The sequence below is a fragment of the Salvelinus fontinalis genome, chromosome 10, assembly GCF_029448725.1.
Source record: "Salvelinus fontinalis isolate EN_2023a chromosome 10, ASM2944872v1, whole genome shotgun sequence".
Taxonomy (NCBI): Eukaryota; Metazoa; Chordata; class Actinopteri; order Salmoniformes; family Salmonidae; genus Salvelinus; species Salvelinus fontinalis.
In genome coordinates, this window is record NC_074674.1 from 23,139,192 (window position 1) to 23,161,585 (window position 22,394).

The 22,394-nt window shown below is 43.7% G+C and overlaps 1 protein-coding gene across 5 annotated transcripts in view; it reads right to left on the reverse strand.

Annotated features, from left to right (window-relative positions):
* LOC129863842 (netrin receptor UNC5D-like) overlaps positions 1-22,394 on the reverse strand; it is a 323,353-nt gene that overhangs the window by 48,686 nt on the left and 252,273 nt on the right. For 2 of the 5 annotated variants that reach the window (XM_055936162.1, XM_055936161.1), the window contains exons 6-9: positions 20,459-20,626; positions 15,733-15,897; positions 14,364-14,396; positions 10,599-10,784 (exon numbers count right to left, since the gene is read on the reverse strand). In XM_055936162.1, coding sequence (XP_055792137.1) covers positions 10,599-10,784; positions 14,364-14,396; positions 15,733-15,897; positions 20,459-20,626 — 552 coding nt within the window. The remainder of the gene's footprint in view (positions 1-10,598; positions 10,785-14,363; positions 14,397-15,732; positions 15,898-20,458; positions 20,627-22,394) is intronic. The other 3 variants (XM_055936165.1, XM_055936163.1, XM_055936166.1) reach the window with 2 other exon arrangements.

The window sequence follows — 22,394 nt, forward strand, 5'->3', positions numbered from 1 at the left end:
GCCCTATTTGGTACAAGACCAAGTCCATATTACGGCAAGAACATCTCTGTAACGCTTGTAGGGTAGGGATCAGACCAAAATGCAGCGGATTTTGAGAACATTGAGAATTTATTCAACCACGAAGACGAGCACGAAACAACACTGGGAATAATTACAAAATAACAAAACGAACGAAGACAGACCTGAAATAGAGAACTTACATATAACACGAAGAACTCACGAACAGGAATAGACTACAAACAAAACGCTACAGTCCCGTGTGGTACGAACATACAATACAGACACGGAAGAAAACCACCCACAAACAAACAGTGTGAACACCCTACCTTTATATGGTTCCCAATCAGAGGAAACGACAAACACCTGTCTCTGATTGAGAACCATATAAGGCTAATTACCAATGGCCTAAACATAGAAACACAAAACATAGAATGCCCACCCCAACTCACGCCCTGACCAACTAAACACATACAAAAATAACAGACAACAGGTCAGGAACGTGACAATCTCAAATAAGCAAAAAGAAACGACAGTCCATCATTACTTTAAGACATGGTCAGTCAATACGAAAAATGTCAAGAACTTGATGAAAATGTCAAGTCCCTGTGCCCAAGAACGCCAAAGTAACTTGTCTAAATTACTATCGCCCCATAGCACTCACATCTGTAGCCATGAAATGCTTTGAAAGGCTAGTCATGGTTTACATCAACGCCATCATCCCAGACACATTCGATCCACTCCAATTTGCATATCGCCCCAACAGATCCACAGATGACGCAATCTCTATTGCACTCCATACTTCTCTTTTCCACTTTGCAAAAGGAAAACCTATGTGAGAATGCTGTTCATTGTCTACAGCTCAGCGTTCAACACCATAGTGCCCTCCAAGCTCATCACTAAGCTAAAGACTCTGGGACTGAACACCTCCATCTGAATCCTGGACTTCCTTACGGGACGACCCTCAGGTGGTGATGGGTAGGCAACAACAACAACGATTCTGTAATGACTTCCGTAAGTTGAATGCTATTTTGGAATTTGATGCTTATCCCATGCCGAAAATAGATGAGTTGATTGAAAGACTGGGAAATGCCCGGTTCATCAGTACACTTGATCTAACCAAAGGGTATTTTCAGGTTCCTCTGACCCTGGGCAGCTCTCGAGAAGACGGCATTCACCACTCTAGACGGGCTGTTCGAATATGTGCGACTGCCCTTTGGACTTCATGGAGCCCCTGCAATGTTTCAAAGGCTGATGGACCACATCAATCCTATACTGCAGCCTAGCTGGACGATGTGATAATCCACAGTCACGTGGGAAGAGCACCTAATATGACTAACAGTGTACTAACGCCCTTCAACAAGCAGGACTCACAGCCAACCCAAAGAAATGCACGCTGGGTGTAAGTGAAGCAAAGTATCTGGGCTATTCCATAGGGCTAGGGTTGATCAAACCACAAGAGAAGAAGTTTGCTGCGATCCAGGATTGGCCTCAACCAGTGAACAAGAAACAGGTAAGGGCTTTCCTGGGAATAACCTGTTGTTACAGACATTTCATCAATCATTGCAGGACCCCTGTGTGACCTGACCCGGACGGCCAAACTTGCCATGGTACAGTGGAACACTGCGGCCGAAGAGGCATTTCAGAAATTGAAAACGCCCTTATGCGCGGCCTGTGTTGTATTCAACGGATTTCTAAAACTTGTGATTGTACAGACAGATGCACAGGACACTGGAATTGGAGCTGTAACTCTCGCAAAAGAAGTGGAGGGAGAGGAACATCCTGTGTGATGTACATTAGCTAAACCAAATATGCAACAGTGGAAAAAGAGTGTTTGGCAATCAAATGGGCTCTGAAGTCCTTGAAATATTATGTTCTGGGCTGCAAGTTTGTGTTGATGACAGATCACGCTCTCCTCACCTGGATGAAGCAGAATAAGGACACTAAAGCCGGTGGCTCCTCAGCCTCCAGCCGTTCCACTATCGGATCGTCCACCGTTCGGGTTCTAAACATGGTAATGCTGATGCCATGTCCCGTATGCATGCCATGTTTTCTTCGACCGCTCTGACCACAGGGTCAACGCTGAGGGGGAAGGTATGTAGCGGTTTCAGGGGTTGTATGGTGGATGGATGGTATGTGCCTGCGAGGTTTCTGTGTTTTCTGGCTGCCAGGGCAATGAGAAGTATTCCCCAGAGGCAGGACTATGGACAGCTCAGGGGAAACTGCCAGACTGCAGCAGAACAGCCACACCTGTCTCCAGTTGTAATTGGAGACTAAACGGCAGACAGGTGAAACCAATCAGGGGCCTCTACTTAACTGCGCCCTGGGTTTGCTTTCTTGGTCTGTCCTTTGACCCCGGGAGGTGAACGAGGAGGAGGCTATTGGAGAGACTGACCATAAGGTGGAGAAGGAGGTTTACCGGAATAAGGGAACTGAAGATTTCAACATGGAGTGAACCTCCAAAGACGCAGAGTGGTGGACCTTCCACTGGTGACGATGTATTTACTCTGTTTGAGTTTTGTATATCAGGAACACTGCCGGTACCTGATAAAAAAATAACCATGTAAACCCTTCACGTGGACTGGTGGTGTGTTTGTATTCGTAAACCCTTCCTTACCAAGATCATGGCGCCGAAACCGCCACACTATGTACAACCATTTTTCTACAACCATTTATCATCTAGCTAGTTTGTCATCTACATGTTGCTAGTTATTCATATAGTTCAATGGGGGCTGCAGAGGGGAGGATGGCTCATAATGTCTGTATTGGAGTAAATGGAATGTGGTTTCCATGTGGTTGATACCAATCCATTGACTCCATTCCAGACATTATCATGAGCCCTCCTCCCCTCAGCAGCCTCCACTGATATAGTTATGCCTGTCATATTGAGGTATCTAGCTATAAGTTAACCTTGATCAATCAAATGGATCGGTGTAAGCAATTATGGTAATTCAAAATGCCCTTTAACCTGGTGTCTTCGCTAGACAGCCATAAAGAGTGGAAGACCGACAAAAAGACAGCAGTGCAAATGTACTTAGACTTGAGTATTTCAGCAACTCTTTTCTTCCAACTTGTTAGACAATCACATGTACCTACGGGGGAAGGATGGCCAGCCAGACAGGAGGGTAAATTTTACTAAGGCGAAGGAGGCTGTGCTGACTGAGATGCATGCTGGCCAATTTGGAGTGAAGTGCATGATTGCCAAAATCAACATACACTTATTCTGACAGGGAATTGTCAAGGAGGTGAACAGCTGGGCAATTGAAATAACCTATTGTTTATGAATCACATTCTATTATATCTGAGATTATGATTTCAATGAATGTTATATCAGAGAGCACACAATGTTTCAATTTGTCACTTTTTGCTTAAAGGTCAGCACCCTGTGTAGCCTGTCAGAGGTTTGAGAAGGCGAAGACTGTGGCACCGGAATTGAAGCCCATCAAAGTTGTTTCACCATGTGACATGATTGGTAAGTGTCCCAATTAAAATTTTGCCCTGATAAGTCATTTGTAATGGTTGCTTTATTTGACCACAGCAGAGTTCAATATTATTGTGTGTGTCAGTATCCTTACAAATATGAAAATCTGCATACTGTATGACACAGATACGGGTAAGAATAAAGTAATCTTCTCTCTAACACTTTACAAGGTTAGGGGTGGACCTCATCGGACCCTTCACGAAATCCAGGAATGTCAACAGCTGGTGTCTGATGGCGACCGATCACTTTACCAAGTGGATGGAGGCAATACCCATTAAGGTCAGTAAAGGAGGAGTACATTCTTAACTCTAAATTCCCTTCTGTAACCCATTAAAAAGGCTTGAAACCAAAAAATCGATTTTTGTTTTGTATGATACCCATCAAAGACAAGACTGACGAGGCCACCTTCAAGGCGATTGACAGACATCTTCTACACACACGGTTCTCCTGAGGTCATCTTGAGTGACCGAGATCATGAACACTGGAACAAGGTACGGATATTATATTCTGTCACCAATGTTTTTTTTTTTTTTTTTTTTTTACAATTAGTTTGTTTTTCCCTGGTACATAATCAAACAGATTTCAAAATCTTACATTGTCAGTAGATATCGCTTCCTACCCCCTCCAGGATTGGTGAATGGACCAACCAGAGCCTCAAGACTGCCATGGGCAAGTCCCTTGACTGGTACCAGGAAGGTTGAGAGAACAACCTGAAGATAATTCTCTTTGCACACAACACTAGCATCCAGGCCTCCACCGAGTACGGACGGGAGCCGCAGCTGTTGACTGAGGTAAACAATGCAATTGTATATACAATTATTCCATATACTGAAGTCTTTCAAATGTGTGATTGACTTAGTGATGTTTGTCTATTGCTATTTTTGTATGATGTACTTTCAGATCACTGAAACCCTACCTGATGTGGTGGAAGTTGTCGAACCAGATCAGAACGCCTTTGTGTACTACCTTCAGGCACGGACTGAGAAGGATGTGGAGGTTTTTGACCAGGTAAAAATGATTGTCCAAAATTTATTTTCTGGCCCTCCAAGTGATATGTAAGAAATGTATTTGTAATATGAAATATAATTGCATTTATTCCTGTTATCAATCAAGGTGAGACTGAACATCGACAAGGTGCAGGAGAGCTACCGGAGCAGAATCAAGAAGAGGGACCAAGTGCTACTACATCCGGGTGAGTTACTTGGTTTGGAAGAAGGACAAAAGGAAGGTGAGACCTGGGAAACATTGCTGCTCTTTCGCTCTTAGCTGGGGTCACCATCTGTTAAGGTGAATATTTAAAAAAAAATCTGCCTCTCCAAATGACTTTAGGACCACTGGCTGTCCAAGCCCCCCAGGAGGTAGCCCATCCACCAGAACCAGTGAGTTCGGATCAGTCTGATTCTCTGTGCCCTGAATCGGAGGGGGACAAGCTTGAGGTAGGCTATACCTTTCAAAAGTGTTGAAAAGTCTCCCATTTATAACACTTCACTAATCTATCACATTTTCTCACAGTAAAGTGTAACCTGTGTGTTTGTTTATGTCTCTGTCTCCTACCCTGTTCCCATTAACTCTGCTCCTGTTCTCCAGGACCTAGGGGTTCTGCCCAACACCCAAATGTGGATCCACCTGATGTCCTCCATTACCAACCACCTTCCAACTTTTCATTACATCATCTACTGTTGTTGTCATTATCTGCTAAGAGTTTTATTGCTCTATCATACTGGGCACATAATGTGAGATACACAAATTAACTAAAAACACTAGCACTGCAAACACTCAGAACAAAGAGCAGCAGTGGCTAGACTGCAGTCTCCCTCGTCAAGTCCCCCTTCTGAGACTGGCTGCCTGTTGAGAACAGGCAGAACCTCCCACCCACACAGCAACCACCTCCTCAATATTCCACACACCAAAAGGCTGTATGTTAGTCTATGATTGCCATGTGAGTGTACAAAAATCAGGGAAAATAAATTTGTCACCACAGTACCAAAAAATATAAAAGTTTATGTATTTAAATATTGCCAGGTTAGTTTTCACAGCTGTTTCACAAGGTGTTCATTATAGTAAGTTGTAAGGTAGCCTTTGATGGTATTTCTTTGTTCAACATTATTCATTGTTGTATCCTAGGACCTACAATAGATACATATAGTCAACCACAAGGGTGTACCAATGAGCTATGCGAGATTAAAAAAAGATGTATTTCTTTATTTTCCTTCTCTCTACATTGTTGGGAAGGACGTGAAAGTAAGCATTGCACTGTTAGTCCACACCTGTTTACAAACTATGTGACAAGGAACATTTATAGTGGTAACTGTTAGTCATCAGTTGTCCAATAAGTGACACAGTGAATGTCAATTACGGCTGGAGGGCAAGTGGTTGTCACTAGTTACCACAGCCACCAAGTCATAATTATGGCTAAACCCCACCTATTTCTACAATTTATCTTCTTAAAATATGATGTTAAACCTAACCTTAACACTGCTAACCTCATGCCTAACCCTTATCTGGCTGTGGTAACTACTGACAACCAGGGCAAACCCTGGCAACAATTGTGTTAAACAACTTCCTTGTCACAACAACAATATCTTCCCTATGGAAACTGGGACGCTAAATACACCTCACCATGACAACGGGAAGTGCCTCAAAGTACTTGTCACTGCAATAGAGGTGTAACAAACACCCCTCCAAAGCAACAACTATCTGTATAAAACTCTCCGCTAATGGCCAAGAGAGTGCGAAATGAGCTAATGAGATTTTATACGTGTGTGTGTTATAATTGAGAGAGATTCTTTATCTTTAGAACTTTAAACTTTGATTCCAACTTGTGTTTCTTAGTGAGTTGGACTACTACATGAGACTTAAAGCTACTAAGAATAGACAAACTTGTCTATTGGTTTTATTTATTGAACCTTTATTTAACTAGGCAAGTCAGTTAAAACAAATTCTTATTTACAATGAAGGCCTACCTCGGCCAAACCCTAAACCGGACGACGCTGGGCCAATTGCGCGCCAATCACAGCCAGTTGTGATACAGTCTGGAATCAAACCAGTGTCTGTAGTGACGCCTCTAGCACTAAGATGCAGTGCCTTAGACCGCTGCGCCACTTGGGAGCCAAATGGTTGATCAGATGGGAAAACTGAGGCTTGGTGGGAACCTCGATCAGTGATGTAAACTCAGCAAAAAAAGAAACGTCCTCTCACTGTCAACTGCGTTAATGTTCAGCAACCTTAACTTGTGTACATATTTGTATGAACATAACAAGATTCGACAACTGAGACATAAACTGAACAAGTTCCACAGACGTGACTAACAGAAATTGAATAATGTGTCTCTGAACAAAAGGGGGGTCAAAATCAAAAGTAACAGTCAGTATCTGGTGTGGCCACCAGCTGCATTAAGTACTGCAGTGCATCTCCTCCTCATGGACTGCACCAGATTTGACAGTTCTTGCTGTGAGATGTTACCCCACTCTTTCACCAAGGCACCTGCAAGTTCCCGGACATTTCTGGGGAGAATGACCTGAGCCCTCACCCTCCAATCCAACAGGTCCCAGATGTGCTCAATGGGATTGAGATCCGGGCTCTTCGCTGGCCATGGCAGAACACTGACATTCCTGTCTTGCAGGAAATCACGCACATAACGAGCAGTATGGCTGGTGGCATTGTCAAGCATGAGGGTCATGTCAGGATGAGCCTGCAGGAAGGGTACCACATGAGGGAGGAGGATGTCTTCCCTGTACCGCACAGCGTTGAGATTGCCTGCAATGACAACAAGCTCAGTCCGATGATGCTGTGACACCATGATGCACCCTCCACCTCCAAATTGATCCTGCTCCAGAGTACAGGTCTCTGTGTAACGCTCATTCCTTCGACAATAAACGCAAATCCGACCATGACCCCTGGTGAGACAAAACCGTGACTCGTCAGTGAAGAGCACTTTTTGCCAGTCCTGTCTGGTCCAGCGACTGTGGGTTTGTGCCCATAGGCGACGTTGTTGCCGGTGATGTCTGGTGAGGACCTGCCTTACAACAGGCAGCAGCATACCACCCTGCATACCACTACTGGCTTGCTTCTGAAGCTAAGCAGGGTTGGTCCTGGTCAGTCCCTGGATGGGAGACCACATGCTGCTGGAAGTGGTGTTGGAGGGCCAGTAGGAGGCACTCTTTCCTCTGGTCTAAAAAATATCCCAATGCCCCAGGGCAGTGATTGGGGACACTGCCCTGTGTAGGGTGCCGTCTTTCGGATGGGACGTTAAACGGGTGTCCTGACTCTCTGAGGTCATTAAAGATCCCATGGCACTTATCGTAAGAGTAGGGGTGTTAACCCCGGTGTCCTGGCTAAATTCCCAATCTGGCCCTCAAACCATCATGGTCACCTAATAATCCCCAGTTTACAATTGGCTCATTCATCCCCCTCCTCTCCCCTGTAACTATTCCCCAGGTCGTTGCTGCAAATGAGAACGTGTTCTCAGTCAACTTACCTGGTAAAATAACGGTAAAATAAAAATAAAATAAAGACCTACAAGCCCTCAGTCCAGCCTCTCTCAGCCTATTGCGGACAGTCTGAGCACTGATGGAGGGATTGTGCGTTCCTGGTGTAACTCGGGCAGTTGTTGTTGCCATCCTGTACCTGTCCACAGGTGTGATGTTCGGATGTACCGATCCTGTGCAGGTGTTGTTACACGTGGTCTGCCACTACGAGGACGATCAGCTGTTCATCCTGTCTCCCTGTAGTGCTGTCTTAGGCATCTCACAGTACGGACATTGCAATTTATTGCCCTGGCCACATCTGCAGTCCTCATGCCTCCTTGCAGCATGCCTAAGGCACGTTTACGCAGATGAGCAGGGACCCTGGGCATCTTTCTTTTGGTGTTTTTCAGAGTCAGTAGAAAGGCCTCTTTAGTGTCCTAAGTTTTCATAATGGTGACCTTAATTGCCTACCGTCTGTAAGCTGTTAGTGTCTTAATGACCGTTCCACAGGTGCATGTTCAGTAATTGTTTATGGTTCATTGAACAAGCTTGGGAAACAGTGTTAAAACCCTTAACAATGAAGATCTGTGAAGTTATTTGGATTTTTACAAATTATCTTTGAAAGAGAGGGTCCCGAAAAAGGGACGTTTCTTTCTTTGCTGAGTTTAGTTGACAAGCCACTGACAGAGTTGACAACAGATTCTGAAAACAGACATATTTTTGCCTCTAAAAATTAAAGTTCAATGCAAACATTTGTAAAATATGGAAAACTATACATTTGTAAATCCTTAATAAAAACATAACCATTCTATCAGATCTTTCAGCACTCTGACGGAGTGGACGTTAGACAAAAATCTGAGTTGATGTTTTATGTAGATTTTTCTTATCTTTGGCATACAGAGTTGCAATTTAGTTTTCTTCAGTTGCTTTATGACTCTTAAACCTAATTAAATGTAACATATTTTAACCAAAATTCATATTCTATTAGTTATTCCAATATTGTTTGTTTACACCTATCAAAAGTATAGAACTTTCCAGACCATGAGTGGTCTTGTTGTGCTACATGTAATGAGGACATGAATAAGGGGTCCTTATGGTATAGATGACCCTGCTCAATCCTGATTCATTTAGGATTTTACACTAATCTGACAGAGTTCACCAAATCTCCAGAGTCATGGAGCATAAAGGCATAAAGCCGACATGGAAATTAATAATATTGAAAGTATTTTGAAAATTCCAAAACCAAATATTTTCCATATAAAATTCCCCTAAATGTACATTTTAAACTCAAATAATGCAACAAAATATTTTTTTTCAAATAGAAAAATAAAGTTTCCCTACCGGACAACGATTGTCCTGACATTCAAGCAAATTTCCTGTGATAAAAAACAAGTAATTCATGGCTTATGAGGTGTTCATATACTTTCTGGGGGGCCCAACCTCCGGGGGAACCTCAACGCCAGTGTCTACTGACCATGTTTGAGTGTGTGTGTGTGTATTACTCCAATTCTCTGGGAGGACAGATGCCCAAATAAGGGGTCTTAGCTTTCACCTGGATTCATCTAGTAAGTCTATGTCATTGAAAGAGTTTGTCATGTTTTATACACTCAGTGTAGAGCAGATATATATAGGTAACTTCCAAAATAATGGAAACACTTGAGTGAATGAGGGGTACAAATTATATTGAAAACAGGTGCTTCCACACAGGTGTGGTTCCTGAGTTAATTAAGCAATTAACATCCCATCATGTTTTGGGTTATGTATACAAATGCTGGGTAGGCCATAATTTTGGCTACCATGGCTATGCTCCCATAGGATGACAATGCCCCTATCCACAGGGAACGAGTGGTCACTGAATGGTTTGATGAGCATGGAAACGATGTAAACCATATGCCATGGCCGTCTCAATCACCAGATCTCAACCCAATTGAACACTTATGGGAGATTCTGGAGCGGCACCTGAGACAGCGTTTTCCCCCATCATCAACACCATGGGGGTGCTGAACAGTTGGGGGGAGGTGTGTGTGTGTGTGTGTGTGTGTGTGTGTGTGTGTGTGTGTGTGTGTGTGTGTGTGTGTGTGTGTGTGTGTGTGTGTGTGTGTGTGTGTGTGTGTGTGTGTGAAAGAGAGAGAGAGAGAGATTGTCTGGAAGAGAGCGACAAGATCATGAGAAATGAGAGCTGTGTCTGGTCTCTGCTCCACTCCACTCCAGACAGGATGAGAGAGAGAAAGAAAGAGACAGAAAGAGAGCAAAAGCGAGAGGGAGAGAAAGGGAGAACGATAGAGAGACAGATAAGTTAGACAGCGCTGACAACACCCTACTGTGTCACTGAGCAAACCAAACACAACCTTGCTGTTGGATACAATTACTTTTTTAAATGAAGTAATTAAACACACATCGATTGAATGGAGCGCAAAGTAACCACCAAGGACAGTCAGTCACACACACTGAGCTTCTGTTGGACCACAGCAATGTGTATCTTGAGCAGTGTAAGTGTGTGTGTCTTTCTGCTTCAACTTGGCGTGTGTATGTGTGTGTGTGCCCCTTCCTGGCTCATCTTATCCAAAGTTCATGTGTGTTCAGCTGTGTGTGTGTGTCTCTGTGTGTCTGTGTGTATGTGTGTCTGTCTGTGTGTTTGTGTTCTCTGAGCTCACCTTGGCAGGCGGTCTTGAAGCTAAAGGACTGAAAGCCCCCAGTGAGGGCGGAGGAGTCAATGACGTCCACACCGTACTCGCTCTGGTTCCTCCGGTAGAGGGTCACTGCCACAATCAACACCACCACAGTCACCACCCCTGCCGCCAGGCCCGAATACAGCGCTACGTCACTGTTAACCTCCAGACCTGGGGGGGGGTGAGAGAGCGAGAGATACTTTAATCAAAGTATAAACATCAGAGAAAAAGACAAGGTATCAACTCAGAGCTATATTCAGAGTAGAATTCAGAAGGTCATATTATAATAGTGTTATATGGGCCTAATGATGGTAGGGTCAAGTCAAGTGGCATCTATATCTCTTGCTATACTGGCCAGACCAACACAACTTTCCCTGCTGCACAACGTTTGCACCTCATTTTAAAATATGTTGAATTAAAACGCTTTGGGAGAGGCACAGTAAAGTCATGTTTACCCCAAACTTTCACAGTAACCTCTCTAAATGCGCTTCTCCTGAAAACTTCTAAGGTACTACTGAAAAGTTTCTAGCAGGAGTTATTTTTGGACAGAAACATTCCAGGTTTCAACCTGCTTCCTTCTGTGGCTTATTGTTCTCCATTTCCTGTCTCCTCACTCCGCTGTGGTGCGGTATTTTCCCCCACTGCATCCTGTTAACGCACTAATGAGGAAGCTTGCTAGGAAAGTCGTCCTAATCACCCCAGCACCTGACTGGTGTGTCAGACACACACATATGCACACACACATATGCACACGCACACAACTAGGATTCTAATCAAGCCCGGCACCTGACTGTCATCTCAAAGGGCTGTTTCGCTCTGGCATCACTCGGAAGCCCCTTAGCGTTCTACTGGGATATTGTGTAGGGCGTTCACTCACTGCTCTAGAATATAGAGAAAGACTGGGCAATTCAAGAGGCATCTATGACATTTATGTCAAAACATTTTCTTTGCCCTATGTCATTATAAATAACATAGCGTTAATCTTTCTATTGTTCTCTACAATATTACCTTAATATACTTGTACTTGACAGTGTTGATGAAATAAGAACGTTAATTTGCTGTTTCGAAATTTTTAAAGTTCTTGAAATTTTCCGCATTGACTGACCTTCATGGACCGCAGAGTGAAGGAAAAGCAGCCAACAAGTGCTCACCATATGTGGGAACTCCTTCAAGACTGCTGGAAAAGCAGTCCAGGTGAAGCTAGTTGAGAGAATGCCAAGAGTGTGCAAAGCTGTCATCAAGGCAAAGGGTGGCTACTTTGAAGAATCTAAAATGTTAAATATATTTAGATTTTTTTAACACTTTTTTGGTTACCACATGATTCCATATGTGTTATTTCATAGTTTTGATGTCTTCACTATTATTCTACAACTTAGAAGAGAGTAAAAACAAAGAAAAAGGAGAGCCAGTTTCATTATAGCGCTTGATGTTTTTTGCGACTGCACTTGAAGAAACTTTAAAAGTTCTTGAAATTTTCCACATTGACTGACCTTCATGTCTTAAAGTAATGATGGACTGTCGTTTCTCTTTGCTTATCTGAGCTGTTCTTGCCATAATATTGACTTGGTCTTTTACCAAACAGGGCTATGCTGTATACCACCCCTACCTTGTCACAACACAACTGATTGGCTCATATGCATTCCAGGTGACTACTTCATGAAGCTGGTTGAGAGAATGCCAGGAGTGTGCAAAGCTGTCATCAAGGCAAAGGGTGGCTACTTTGAAGAATCTCAACACTGTTTAACAGTTTTTGGGTTACTACATGATTCCATATGTGTTATTTCATAGTTTTTAGTCTTCACTATTATTCTCCAATGTAGAAAATAGTAAAAATAAAGAAAAACCCTTGAATGAGTAGGTGTGTCCAAACTTTTGACAGGTGCTGTATATGGTAGAGACATAGGGTTTGGACAATTTTTCTGACACAATTCTCTATTGATTTGTATAAACCTTGAATGAATTAATACTTTTATGGGTGAACACCCTATATTGTGACAAGACCAGTTCATTACATTAGCTCATCTGCAATGATTATGCTGTATCCAGTCTCACCAGTACACCACAACAGATTTAAAAAAAGTTTGTTTGTGTGTAAAGAGAAGCACTGCTGGCTTAGCTTGTTTTCCAAAGATAATGAGATCTGCACAGGAACAGGACTGAGAAAATCTCTAAGTAGACTGAAGCTCCAAGAAAAGGAGCATTTGCCAAAATATGCAAAAGAGGCATTAGCAGCTAAAAGTGGCAGGTTAATTGGGGGCTCGCTAAGTTTTGGCAGACTGGCTGACTGGCTGCGTCTTTTTCCCTCACTCCCACGAAGAAGAAAACAAAACTAAAACTGTGACAGTTGTGGTGTCACAAGTAAAAATGTGACAGTTGTGGTGTCACAAGTAATTGGCATTAAAATAGCATTTTATGATTAAGATCATTATTTTGATGGTGTTCATTGTGATAATAAGGTTTCATGTATAGGTTGTTATGAATAAAAAGACACAATAAGGTGCAGAGCATTCGATTTGCCTGCTGGGGGACAAGAAGATACCAGCTCTGCTAATTGACAACTGCATGCCATTTTCAAAGGATTGTTTAATAAATGTTAACTATTTGGTTGTAGACCTCCCAAAGGCCCTGCATCGCAGTGCTAGCTGTGCCACTAGAGATTCTGGGTCCAGGCTCTGCCGCAACTGGCCGTGACTTGTAGACCCATGGGACGGCGCACAACTGGCCCAGCGTCGACCGTGTTAGGGGAAGGTTTGGCCGGCAGGGATGTCCTTGTCCCATCGCGCACTAGCGACTCGTGTGGCGGGCCGGGCGCAGTGGACGCTGACACGGTCGCCAGGTGTACGGTGTTTCCTCCGACAGATTGGTGCGGCTGGCTTCCGGGTTAGGTGGGCATTGTGTCAAGAAGCAGTGTGCCTTGGCTGGGTTGTGTTTCGGAGGAAGCACAGGTCTCTCGACCTTCGCCTCTCCTGAGTCCGTACTTGGTACGTCCAATGTAATTGGATACCACCATATTGGGGAGAAAAAGGGGTCCATTTTTAAAATAAAATTAATAATTAAAAGAATAATCATCTTTGGCTGTAATATCATCACCTCTCGAAAAGCATAAATCAGAAATACACAGTTCCGATTATTCCATTCAAAACAATTGCGCACATTTACAGCCGCTCTATCATCCGAGTTATACAGCAGTCACTGCATGCTGTTCATGATCAATAAACATCAATTGATCATGTCACTTCAGATACGTGAGGGTAGCCTGACAATATCTCTCAATATTGGCCACCATTAACTGGATATTTGAGTGATATAAAATCAAATGAACTATACCTGACAACTATGGTTTAGGTTATTTCCCATCCTTTGTGGGCTCTGCCTGTCAAGCAGCAGAAGGGTGCGTTTGCCAACGTACTGTTAGCTGGTAATGTTTACAAGCTACCGGTAGAAACTTTGTTCAATTGGCTAAACATAGTGGTAAGTAGACCCATTTTAACTGAGGAAACTACCGTAACGGTGTAGTTAATAACGATAGGATAATGATGCTGGTGGAAAGATAATGTTCAATATTGGTGATATGATCATGTTTGTGGGAATAATGGATCTGGATCATGATGTTGGAGTTCTGGGTTGGAGAGTTGTATCTGTGAGAGGTGGCATGACAACATATAAATGGCTGTTATAGCAGAGTAGCCATAGTGGTTTTTGTGTGCTACATTGTGTTCTAAAGTAGGATGGTGGTTGGGGAGAACTCACCCTGTGGCTTGGCGTCGTGTAGCAGCTTTCGATCTGCAAAGACACAGAGACACCATGTCATTTCACTTCTACTTGAATGGAATAATACAGGATGTAACCTGCAGTTGTTTTACAACGAGCACCCTTAAGTGTGTGTGTGTGTGTGTGTGTGTGTGTGTGTGTGTGTGTGTGTGTGTGTGTGTGTGTGTGTGTGTGTGTTTGTCGTGGTAGTGAGATTGGCCCAGTGATAATACTCTTTATGACACGGGCAGTGTATGTGTGTGCGTGCACGTGTGTACATGCCCAAATGTGATCATGATCTCAATGTGTGTGTCTTACAGTTGGCAATGAGATTGGCTCGGTGATAGGATTTTCTATCACCCAGGGGTTTTATCGAGCGCGTGTGTCTGTGTGAGTGTGTGTGGATATTGACATGAAGAACATAAGGCTGATTGTCTTCCCGCATCTCCCTCAGGGAGGATGAGAACGGATGGATGATTAAAAAATGACTTGAGAAAATATGGGCATCAGAAGAATTAAAAAATAAGTATGGACTTTCATCCAGTGTGTGGATTACAGGGGGGCCATGAACTCATGAGACATGAGCTCCCCTATATGTAACAAAAGGCATTAAGTTAATAAGTTAATCATTCTCCTATTCTCTCATTTGTATTTGCGTCCAATATTTCAGCCCGTTTTCAGGTGTCCTGACTTTTGTTTTGACAAAAAAGGTCAATTTGTCAGCAAAACCCATACATTAATTCAGGCTAATGGAGTGTAGGTCTAATTAACATCCCTCAATGTCATTAGACTGTTTGGTGTTTTATAACTAATGTGCACTGTTTGGATGCTGGAATTATTTGGGAGTGGATTGTATTATGAACGTGCGCAGGTAGCCTACTTTTTGAAGTGACAATTGTTGTGTTCATGCCACAATAAAAGGTAAGACATTTTTACTGTTAAAATACACGTCTTAACTTAGGCCCATAAAACGTTTCTATACAAAATAAAAATAAAAATACTAAGTCCCCTGAAAAAATGCCCTTGAATGTCACGATATAATTGAAACTCTGCTTCCATACCATGCTGTCAAACCACTGTATGTGGGTCACTGCTTATGGCAGCACTAAGGAACTAAGGATGGATTTGTCCACAGCACTGCTGGTGTTGCAACTGGAAACGAGCCAGCCAATAGAAGACTACTCTGTCTTTGGCAATGTTTTAATTCTCAACAAAATAAGTGTGGTATTGACGATGATGATGACGATAATGATGATGATCCCTATGATGAACATTCTGCCGATCACAAAGACGATGATGGTGAAGATTATAATGAAGATTTGAATGATGACAATATCTACCAGATGAAGCTGCATGTGACATTACTCACTCTGAGTGCAGAGGCCCCCGGTGCAGTTATCTGTTCCCAGGGCGGCCCCGTCACACAGCCTGCCTCCATGTTTAGGCTCCGGGGCTGTACATTCTCTGCTGCGCTGCCTCGCACACTCCGCACTGCACACCGTCCATTCTGTCCACTCTCCCCAGCCACCATCCACTGAGAGGGAAGGTAGGGTTAAAAAAACACTCACGCTTAATACAGGCATGTACACACACGCGCACACGCATGTACACACACGCGTACACACACGCGCATACACATGCGCGCACAAATTCACACACACACGCGCACACACGCACGCACACACGCGCGCGCACACACATAGAGAGAGAGAGACACACACAGAACCTTAGACCCAACACATATCATACATTCCTAGATTTTGGAAACAGCTGAGCGGAACATAACTGCACCCCCCATATGGACCTTACCGATAGAGCACATACAATGGACCAGCCCTATAGCCCACCACACAAAACCCCCTCTTCTTTCTCTCCAGGGCAGATATTAGAAAAGTACCATGTTATGTTCTATTCTGGTGCTGACTCAAGCCAGAAAAGACAGTTTTATTTTTGTCTTGTTCCATCAAGTCTCCTTTACCACCTTACCAATTCCATAGGTTTTCAAGGTTTCCCTTTGCCTTGCTAATCTAAATGCAAATGCTGTGTTTGCACACTGGCTGAGACTCACAGAGAGAGAAAGTCTTGTGGAGGAGAGAGAGTTGAGAGAGGACGAGAGAGAGAGAGAGAGAGAGGACGAGAGAGAGAGAGAGAGGACGAGAGAGAGAGAGAGAGAGAGAGAGAGAGAGAGAGAGAGAGAGAGAGAGAGAGAGAGAGAGAGAGAGAGAGAGAGAGAGAGAGGGGGGGGCTTATGGACAAGAAAGAGAGGAAAGGGACAGAAAGAGAGAGAGAGAGAATAAGAGAGGGAGAGAATGAGAGAGAGAAGAGTGGTTTCAGATGAATGGAGATTGTGTTGGCGGGAGAGTGCTGCCCTCGCCAGATAACTTTTTCCCTTTTCTCCAACACGTTTCCCTGGTGATTGGTACGGTGGTCTGAAACCATACATTTCACCGCATGTAGAGGAACACTTGGACAGCGCTGATTAGACAGATGCTCTGATAACGGGCACCACTCCTTCTCTCTTGCTCTGTCTTTCTTTCTTTCACTTTCTCTGTAAGGGCTATTCTACATCCTGCTGTTGTTAACTATCCTGCACTCAAGTTCCTTTTCTCTTTCTCCCTTTTTCTCTCTGCTTCACTTTTTCTTAACCTTTTTCTTTTCAAGTTTCAAGTTCTATTGTCACATGCACAAGTACAGGGAAATGCCTTTCTTGCAAGCTCTTTCCCAACAATGCAGTAATCAATGTCAGTAGTACAATAAATTAAAGTCGAACAAAAACACACGAGAAATAGAAATAAGAAGAACACGAGAAAGTAAGTAAGCTACATACAGGGTCAGTTCCAGGGTCAGAGCCAACACCATATTTACAATGTACAGGGATACTGGAAGGGTAGGGGTAAATATGTCTAGGGTTATGTGATTAGGCATCAACATATACAGTTGAAGTCGGAAGTTTACATACACTTACAGTGGGGCAAAAAAGTATTTAGTCAGCCATCAATTGTGCAAGTTCTCCCACTTAAAAATATGAGAGAGGCCTGTAATTTTCATCATAGGTACACTTCAACTATGACAGACAAAATGAGAAAAACAAATCCAGAAAATCACATTGTAGGATTTTTTATGAATTTATTTGCAAATTATGGTGGAAAATAAGTATTTGGTCACCTACAAACAAGCAAGATTTCTGGCTCTCACAGACCTGTAACTTCTTCTTTAAGAGGCTCCTCTGTCCTCCACTCGTTACCTGTATTAATGGCACCTGTTTGAACTTGTTATCAGTATAAAAGACACCTGTCCACAACCTCAAACAGTCACACTCCAAACTCCACTATGGCCAAGACCAAAGAGCTGTCAAAGGACACCAGAAACAAAATTGTAGACCTGCACCAGGCTGGGAAGACTGAATCTGCAATAGGTAAGCAGCTTGGTTTGAAGAAATCAACTGTGGGAGCAATTATTAGGAAATGGAAGACATACAAGACCACTGATAATGTCCCTCGATCTGGGGCTCCACGCAAGATCTCACCCCGTGGGGTCAAAATGATCACAAGAACAGTGAGCAAAAATCCCAGAACCACACGGGGGGTCCTAGTGAATGACCTGCAGAGAGCTGGGACCAAAGTAACAAAGCCTACCATCAGTAACACACTACGCCGCCAGGGACTCAAATCCTGCAGTGCCAGACGTGTCCCCCTGCTTAAGCCAGTACATGTCCAGGCCCGTCTGAAGTTTGCTAGAGAGCATTTGAATGATCCAGAAGAAGATTGGGAGAATGTCATATGGTCAGATGAAACCAAAATATAACTTTTTGGTAAAAACTCAACTCGTCGTGTTTGGAGGACAAAGAATGCTGGGTTGCATCCAAAACACACCATACCTACTGTGAAGCATGGGGGTGGAAACATCATGCTTTGGGGCTGTTTTTCTGCAAAGGGACCAGGACGACTGATCCTTGTAAAGGAAAGAATGAATGGGGCCCTGTATCGTGAGATTTTGAGTGAAAACCTCCTTCCATCAGCAAGGGCATTGAAGATGAAACGTGGCTGGGTCTTTCAGCATGACAATGATCCCAAACACACCGCCCGGGCAACGAAGGAGTGGCTTCGTAAGAAGCATTTCAAGGTCCTGGAGTGGCCTAGCCAGTCTCCAGATCTCAACCCCATAGAAAATCTTTGGAGGGAGTTAAAAGTCCGTGTTGCCCAGCAACAGCCCCAAAACATTACTGCTCTAGAGGAGATCTGCATGGAGGAATGGGCCAAAATACCAGCAACAGTGTGTGAAAAACTTGTGAAGACTTACAGAAAATGTTTGACCTCTGTCATTGCCAACAAAGGGTATATAACAAAGTATTGAGATAAACTTTTGTTATTGACCAAATACTTATTTTCCACCATAATTTGCAAATAAATTCATTAAAAATCCTACAATGTGATTTTCTGGATTTTTTTTTTCATTTTGTCTGTCATAGTTGAAGTGTACCTATGATGAAAATTACAGGCCTCTCTCATCTTTTTAAGTGGGAGAACTTGCACAATTGGTGGCTGACTAAATACTTTTTTGCCCCACTGTAGGTTGGAGTCATTAAAACTTGTTTTTCAACCACTCCACACATTTCTTGTTCACAAACTATAGTTTTTGTAACGCTCGTTGTTGGAAGGAGGTGAGGACCAAAGTGCAGCGTGGTAAGTGTTCATCATTATATTTATTAAACATAGAACACTAAACAAAATAACAAAGGAGAATGAAACGCAACAGTTCTGTAAGGTGACATCCACTACACAGAAAATAATCACCTACAAAACACAATGAAAAACAGGCTACCTAAATATGGCTCCCAATCAGAGACAACGACTGACACCTGCCTCTGATTGAGAACCATACTAGGCCAAACAAATAGAAAAGGACAATAGAACAAAACATAGAAAAAACAACATAGAATGCCCACCCCAACTCACGCCCTGACCAAACTAAAATAAAGACATAACAAAGGAACTAAGGTCAGAACGTGACAGTTTTGGCAAGTTGGTTAGAACATCTACTTTGTGCATGACCCAAGTAATTTTTCCAACAATTGTTTACAGAGAGATTATTTCACTTATAATTCACTCATCACAATTCCAGTGGGTCAGAAGTTTACATACACTAAATTGACTGTGCCTTTAAACAGCTTGGAAAATCTGCATGGAATAGGCTTAATTTCTCAGAACAAGAAAAGACTGACAAGGTTCAGAAGAAAGTTCTTTGTTTCTGGCCATTTTGAGCCTGTAATCGAACCCACAAATGATGATGCTCCAGATACTCAACTAGTCTAAAGGTCAGTTTTATTGCTTCTTTAATCAGAACAAGTTTTCAGTTGTGCTAACATAATTGCAAAAGGGTTTTCTAATGATCAATTAGCCTTTTAAAATTATAATCTTGGATTAGCTAGCACAACGTGTCATTGGAACACAGGAGTGATGGTTGCTGATAATGGGCCTCTGTGGCTTTTCTTTCAAAAACAAGGACATTCCTAAGTGACTTTTGAACGGTGGTGTATATATTAGGGTCAATGCAGATAGTCCATTTAGACATTGTGTTAGCAATTTGCAGTCTTATGTCTTGGGGATTGAAGCTGTTCAGAAGCCTGTTGGTGTCAAACTTGTTGCTCCGGTACCGTTGGCCGTGCGGAAGCAGAGAGAACAGTCTATGGCTTGGGTGGCTGGAGTCTTTTTCTGGTACTTTCCTTTCATACCGCATGATATTCTTTATCCGTGTTCACACTCTTCTAATCTTCTCCCTCTCTCGCCCTGTCTCTCTAGCCCTGTCTCTCTCTCTCTCTTCTCTATATCCTTTTCTCTCTCTCCCCGTCTCTCTCGGAGGGGAGAAATGGGGTCAGACGATGAAAGCGGTTTATGAAAGCGGTTTGGAGGGAAATTATCCTAACAGCAGCAGGGGAGCCCACCTCCTCCTTGGAGAGGAATGCTGTCATAATACAGATTGCTTTGGCAAATAATGCAACCTTACACCAAACATATCCCCCCTCCCAGACAGTTGGATAGAATGAGAACAGACAGACAGACAGATAGCCAGCCAGATAGCCAGATGGACAAACAGACCTGGGCAAAGGGCATTACAGGTACTCTTCTGGACAGACATGCCCTCGCAGAAGGTGCCCCCGTTGAGAGGGGCGGGGTTGGTGCAGGTACGGGAGCGTTTCTGGACCCCCCGACCACAGCGCACGTTACAGGCGGACCAGTCTGTCCACAATGACCACCCTCCGTTCACTGGAGAGATAGACAAAGGGGGAGAAGGTGGAAGGAAGTAGAGGGAGAGATGGAAAATAGGCGAAGGAGGTTGAAGGAGAAGGATAGAAGGAGAGGGAGAAGAACATGGAGAGAAAAATAGAGGGGGGGAAAAGGAGAGAAGCATGTAAAATGTAACATGACAGCAGAGTATGTGGAGGGAAGAGTAAAAAACTCCACACACACAGGCTAACTGCCTAAAACACAGGAGTGTGAAAGGCCAAGAAACCAAAGGCATGTCAGAGTTCGTTCGTTCGTTCTCTCTCTGTCTCTCTGTCTCTCTCTCTCTCTCTCTCTCTCTCTCTCTCTCTCTCTCTCTCTCTCTCTCTCTCTCTCTCTCTCTCTCTCTCTCTCTCTCTCTCTCTCTCTCTCTCTCTCTCTCTCTCTCTCTCTCTCTCTCTCTCTCTCTCTCTCTCTCTCTCTCTCTCTCTCTCTCTCTCTCTCTCTCTCTCTCTCTCTCTCTCTCTCTCTCTCTCTCTCTCTCTCTCTCTCTCTCTCTGATGTGCTGGGCTCAAAAGCAGCTGAGTGATTAACTGATTATGAGTCCATTGATCATCATTCATCGCCAGACAGGAAACAAATGTCAGTGTGAGAACACAATACTCGACTACATCTGTCTGTAGGCTCTCTCTCCCAGCATGGCCTCCAGGCACATTATTAACATGACAGGCAGTCAGGTACACTATATATACAAATGTATGTGGACACCAATTCAAATTAGTGGATTCGACAATTTCAGCCACACCCGTTGCTGACAGGTGTATAAAATTGAGCACACAGCCATGCAATCTCCATAGACAAACATTGGCAGTAGAATGGCCGTCATAGGAAGCCACCTTTCCAACAAGTCAGTTCATCAAAGTTTTGCCCTGCTAGAGCTGCCCCGGTCAACTGTAAGTGCTGTTATTGTGAAGTGAAAATGTCTAGGAGCAACAACGGCTCAGCAGTGAAGTGGTAGGCCACACAAACTCGCAGAACGGGACCACCGAGTGCTGAAGCGTGTAAAAATCAACTGTCCTCGGTTGCAACACTCACTACCGAGTTCCTGGAAGCAACGTCAGCACAAGAACTGTTTGTCTGGAGCTTCATGAAATGGGTTTCCATGGCTGAGCGGCCGCACACAAGCCTAAGATCACCATGCACAATGCCAATGCCAAGTGTCGCTGGAGTGGTGTAAAGCTCGCCGCCATTGGACTCTGAAGCAGTGAAAACACGTTCTCTGGAGTGATGAATCACGCTTCACCATCTGGCAGTCCGAGGGAAGAATATGTGTTCGTCGGATGCCAGGAGAACGCTACCTGCCCCAATGCATAGTGCCAACTGTATAGTTTGGTGGAGGAGAACCGTTTTTCATGGTTCCGGCCCCTTAGTTCCAGTGAAGGGAAATCTTAATGCTACAGCATACAATTACATTCTAGACGTATCTTGGCTTCCAAATTTGTGGCAACAGTTTGGGGAAGGCCCTTTCCTGTTTCAGCATGGTCCATACAGAAATGGTTTGTCGAGATCGGTGTGGAAGCACTTGACTGGCCTACACAGAGCCCTGACCTCAACCCCATCAAACATCTTTGGGATGAATTGGAACACAGACTGCGAGCCAGGTGTTATCGTCCAACATCAGTACTCGTGTGGCTGAATGGAAGCAAGTCCCCGCAGCAATGTTCCAACATCTAGTGGAAAGTCTTCCAAGAAGAGTGGAGGCTGTTATAGCAGCAAAGGGCAGATCAACTCCATATTAATTCCCATGATT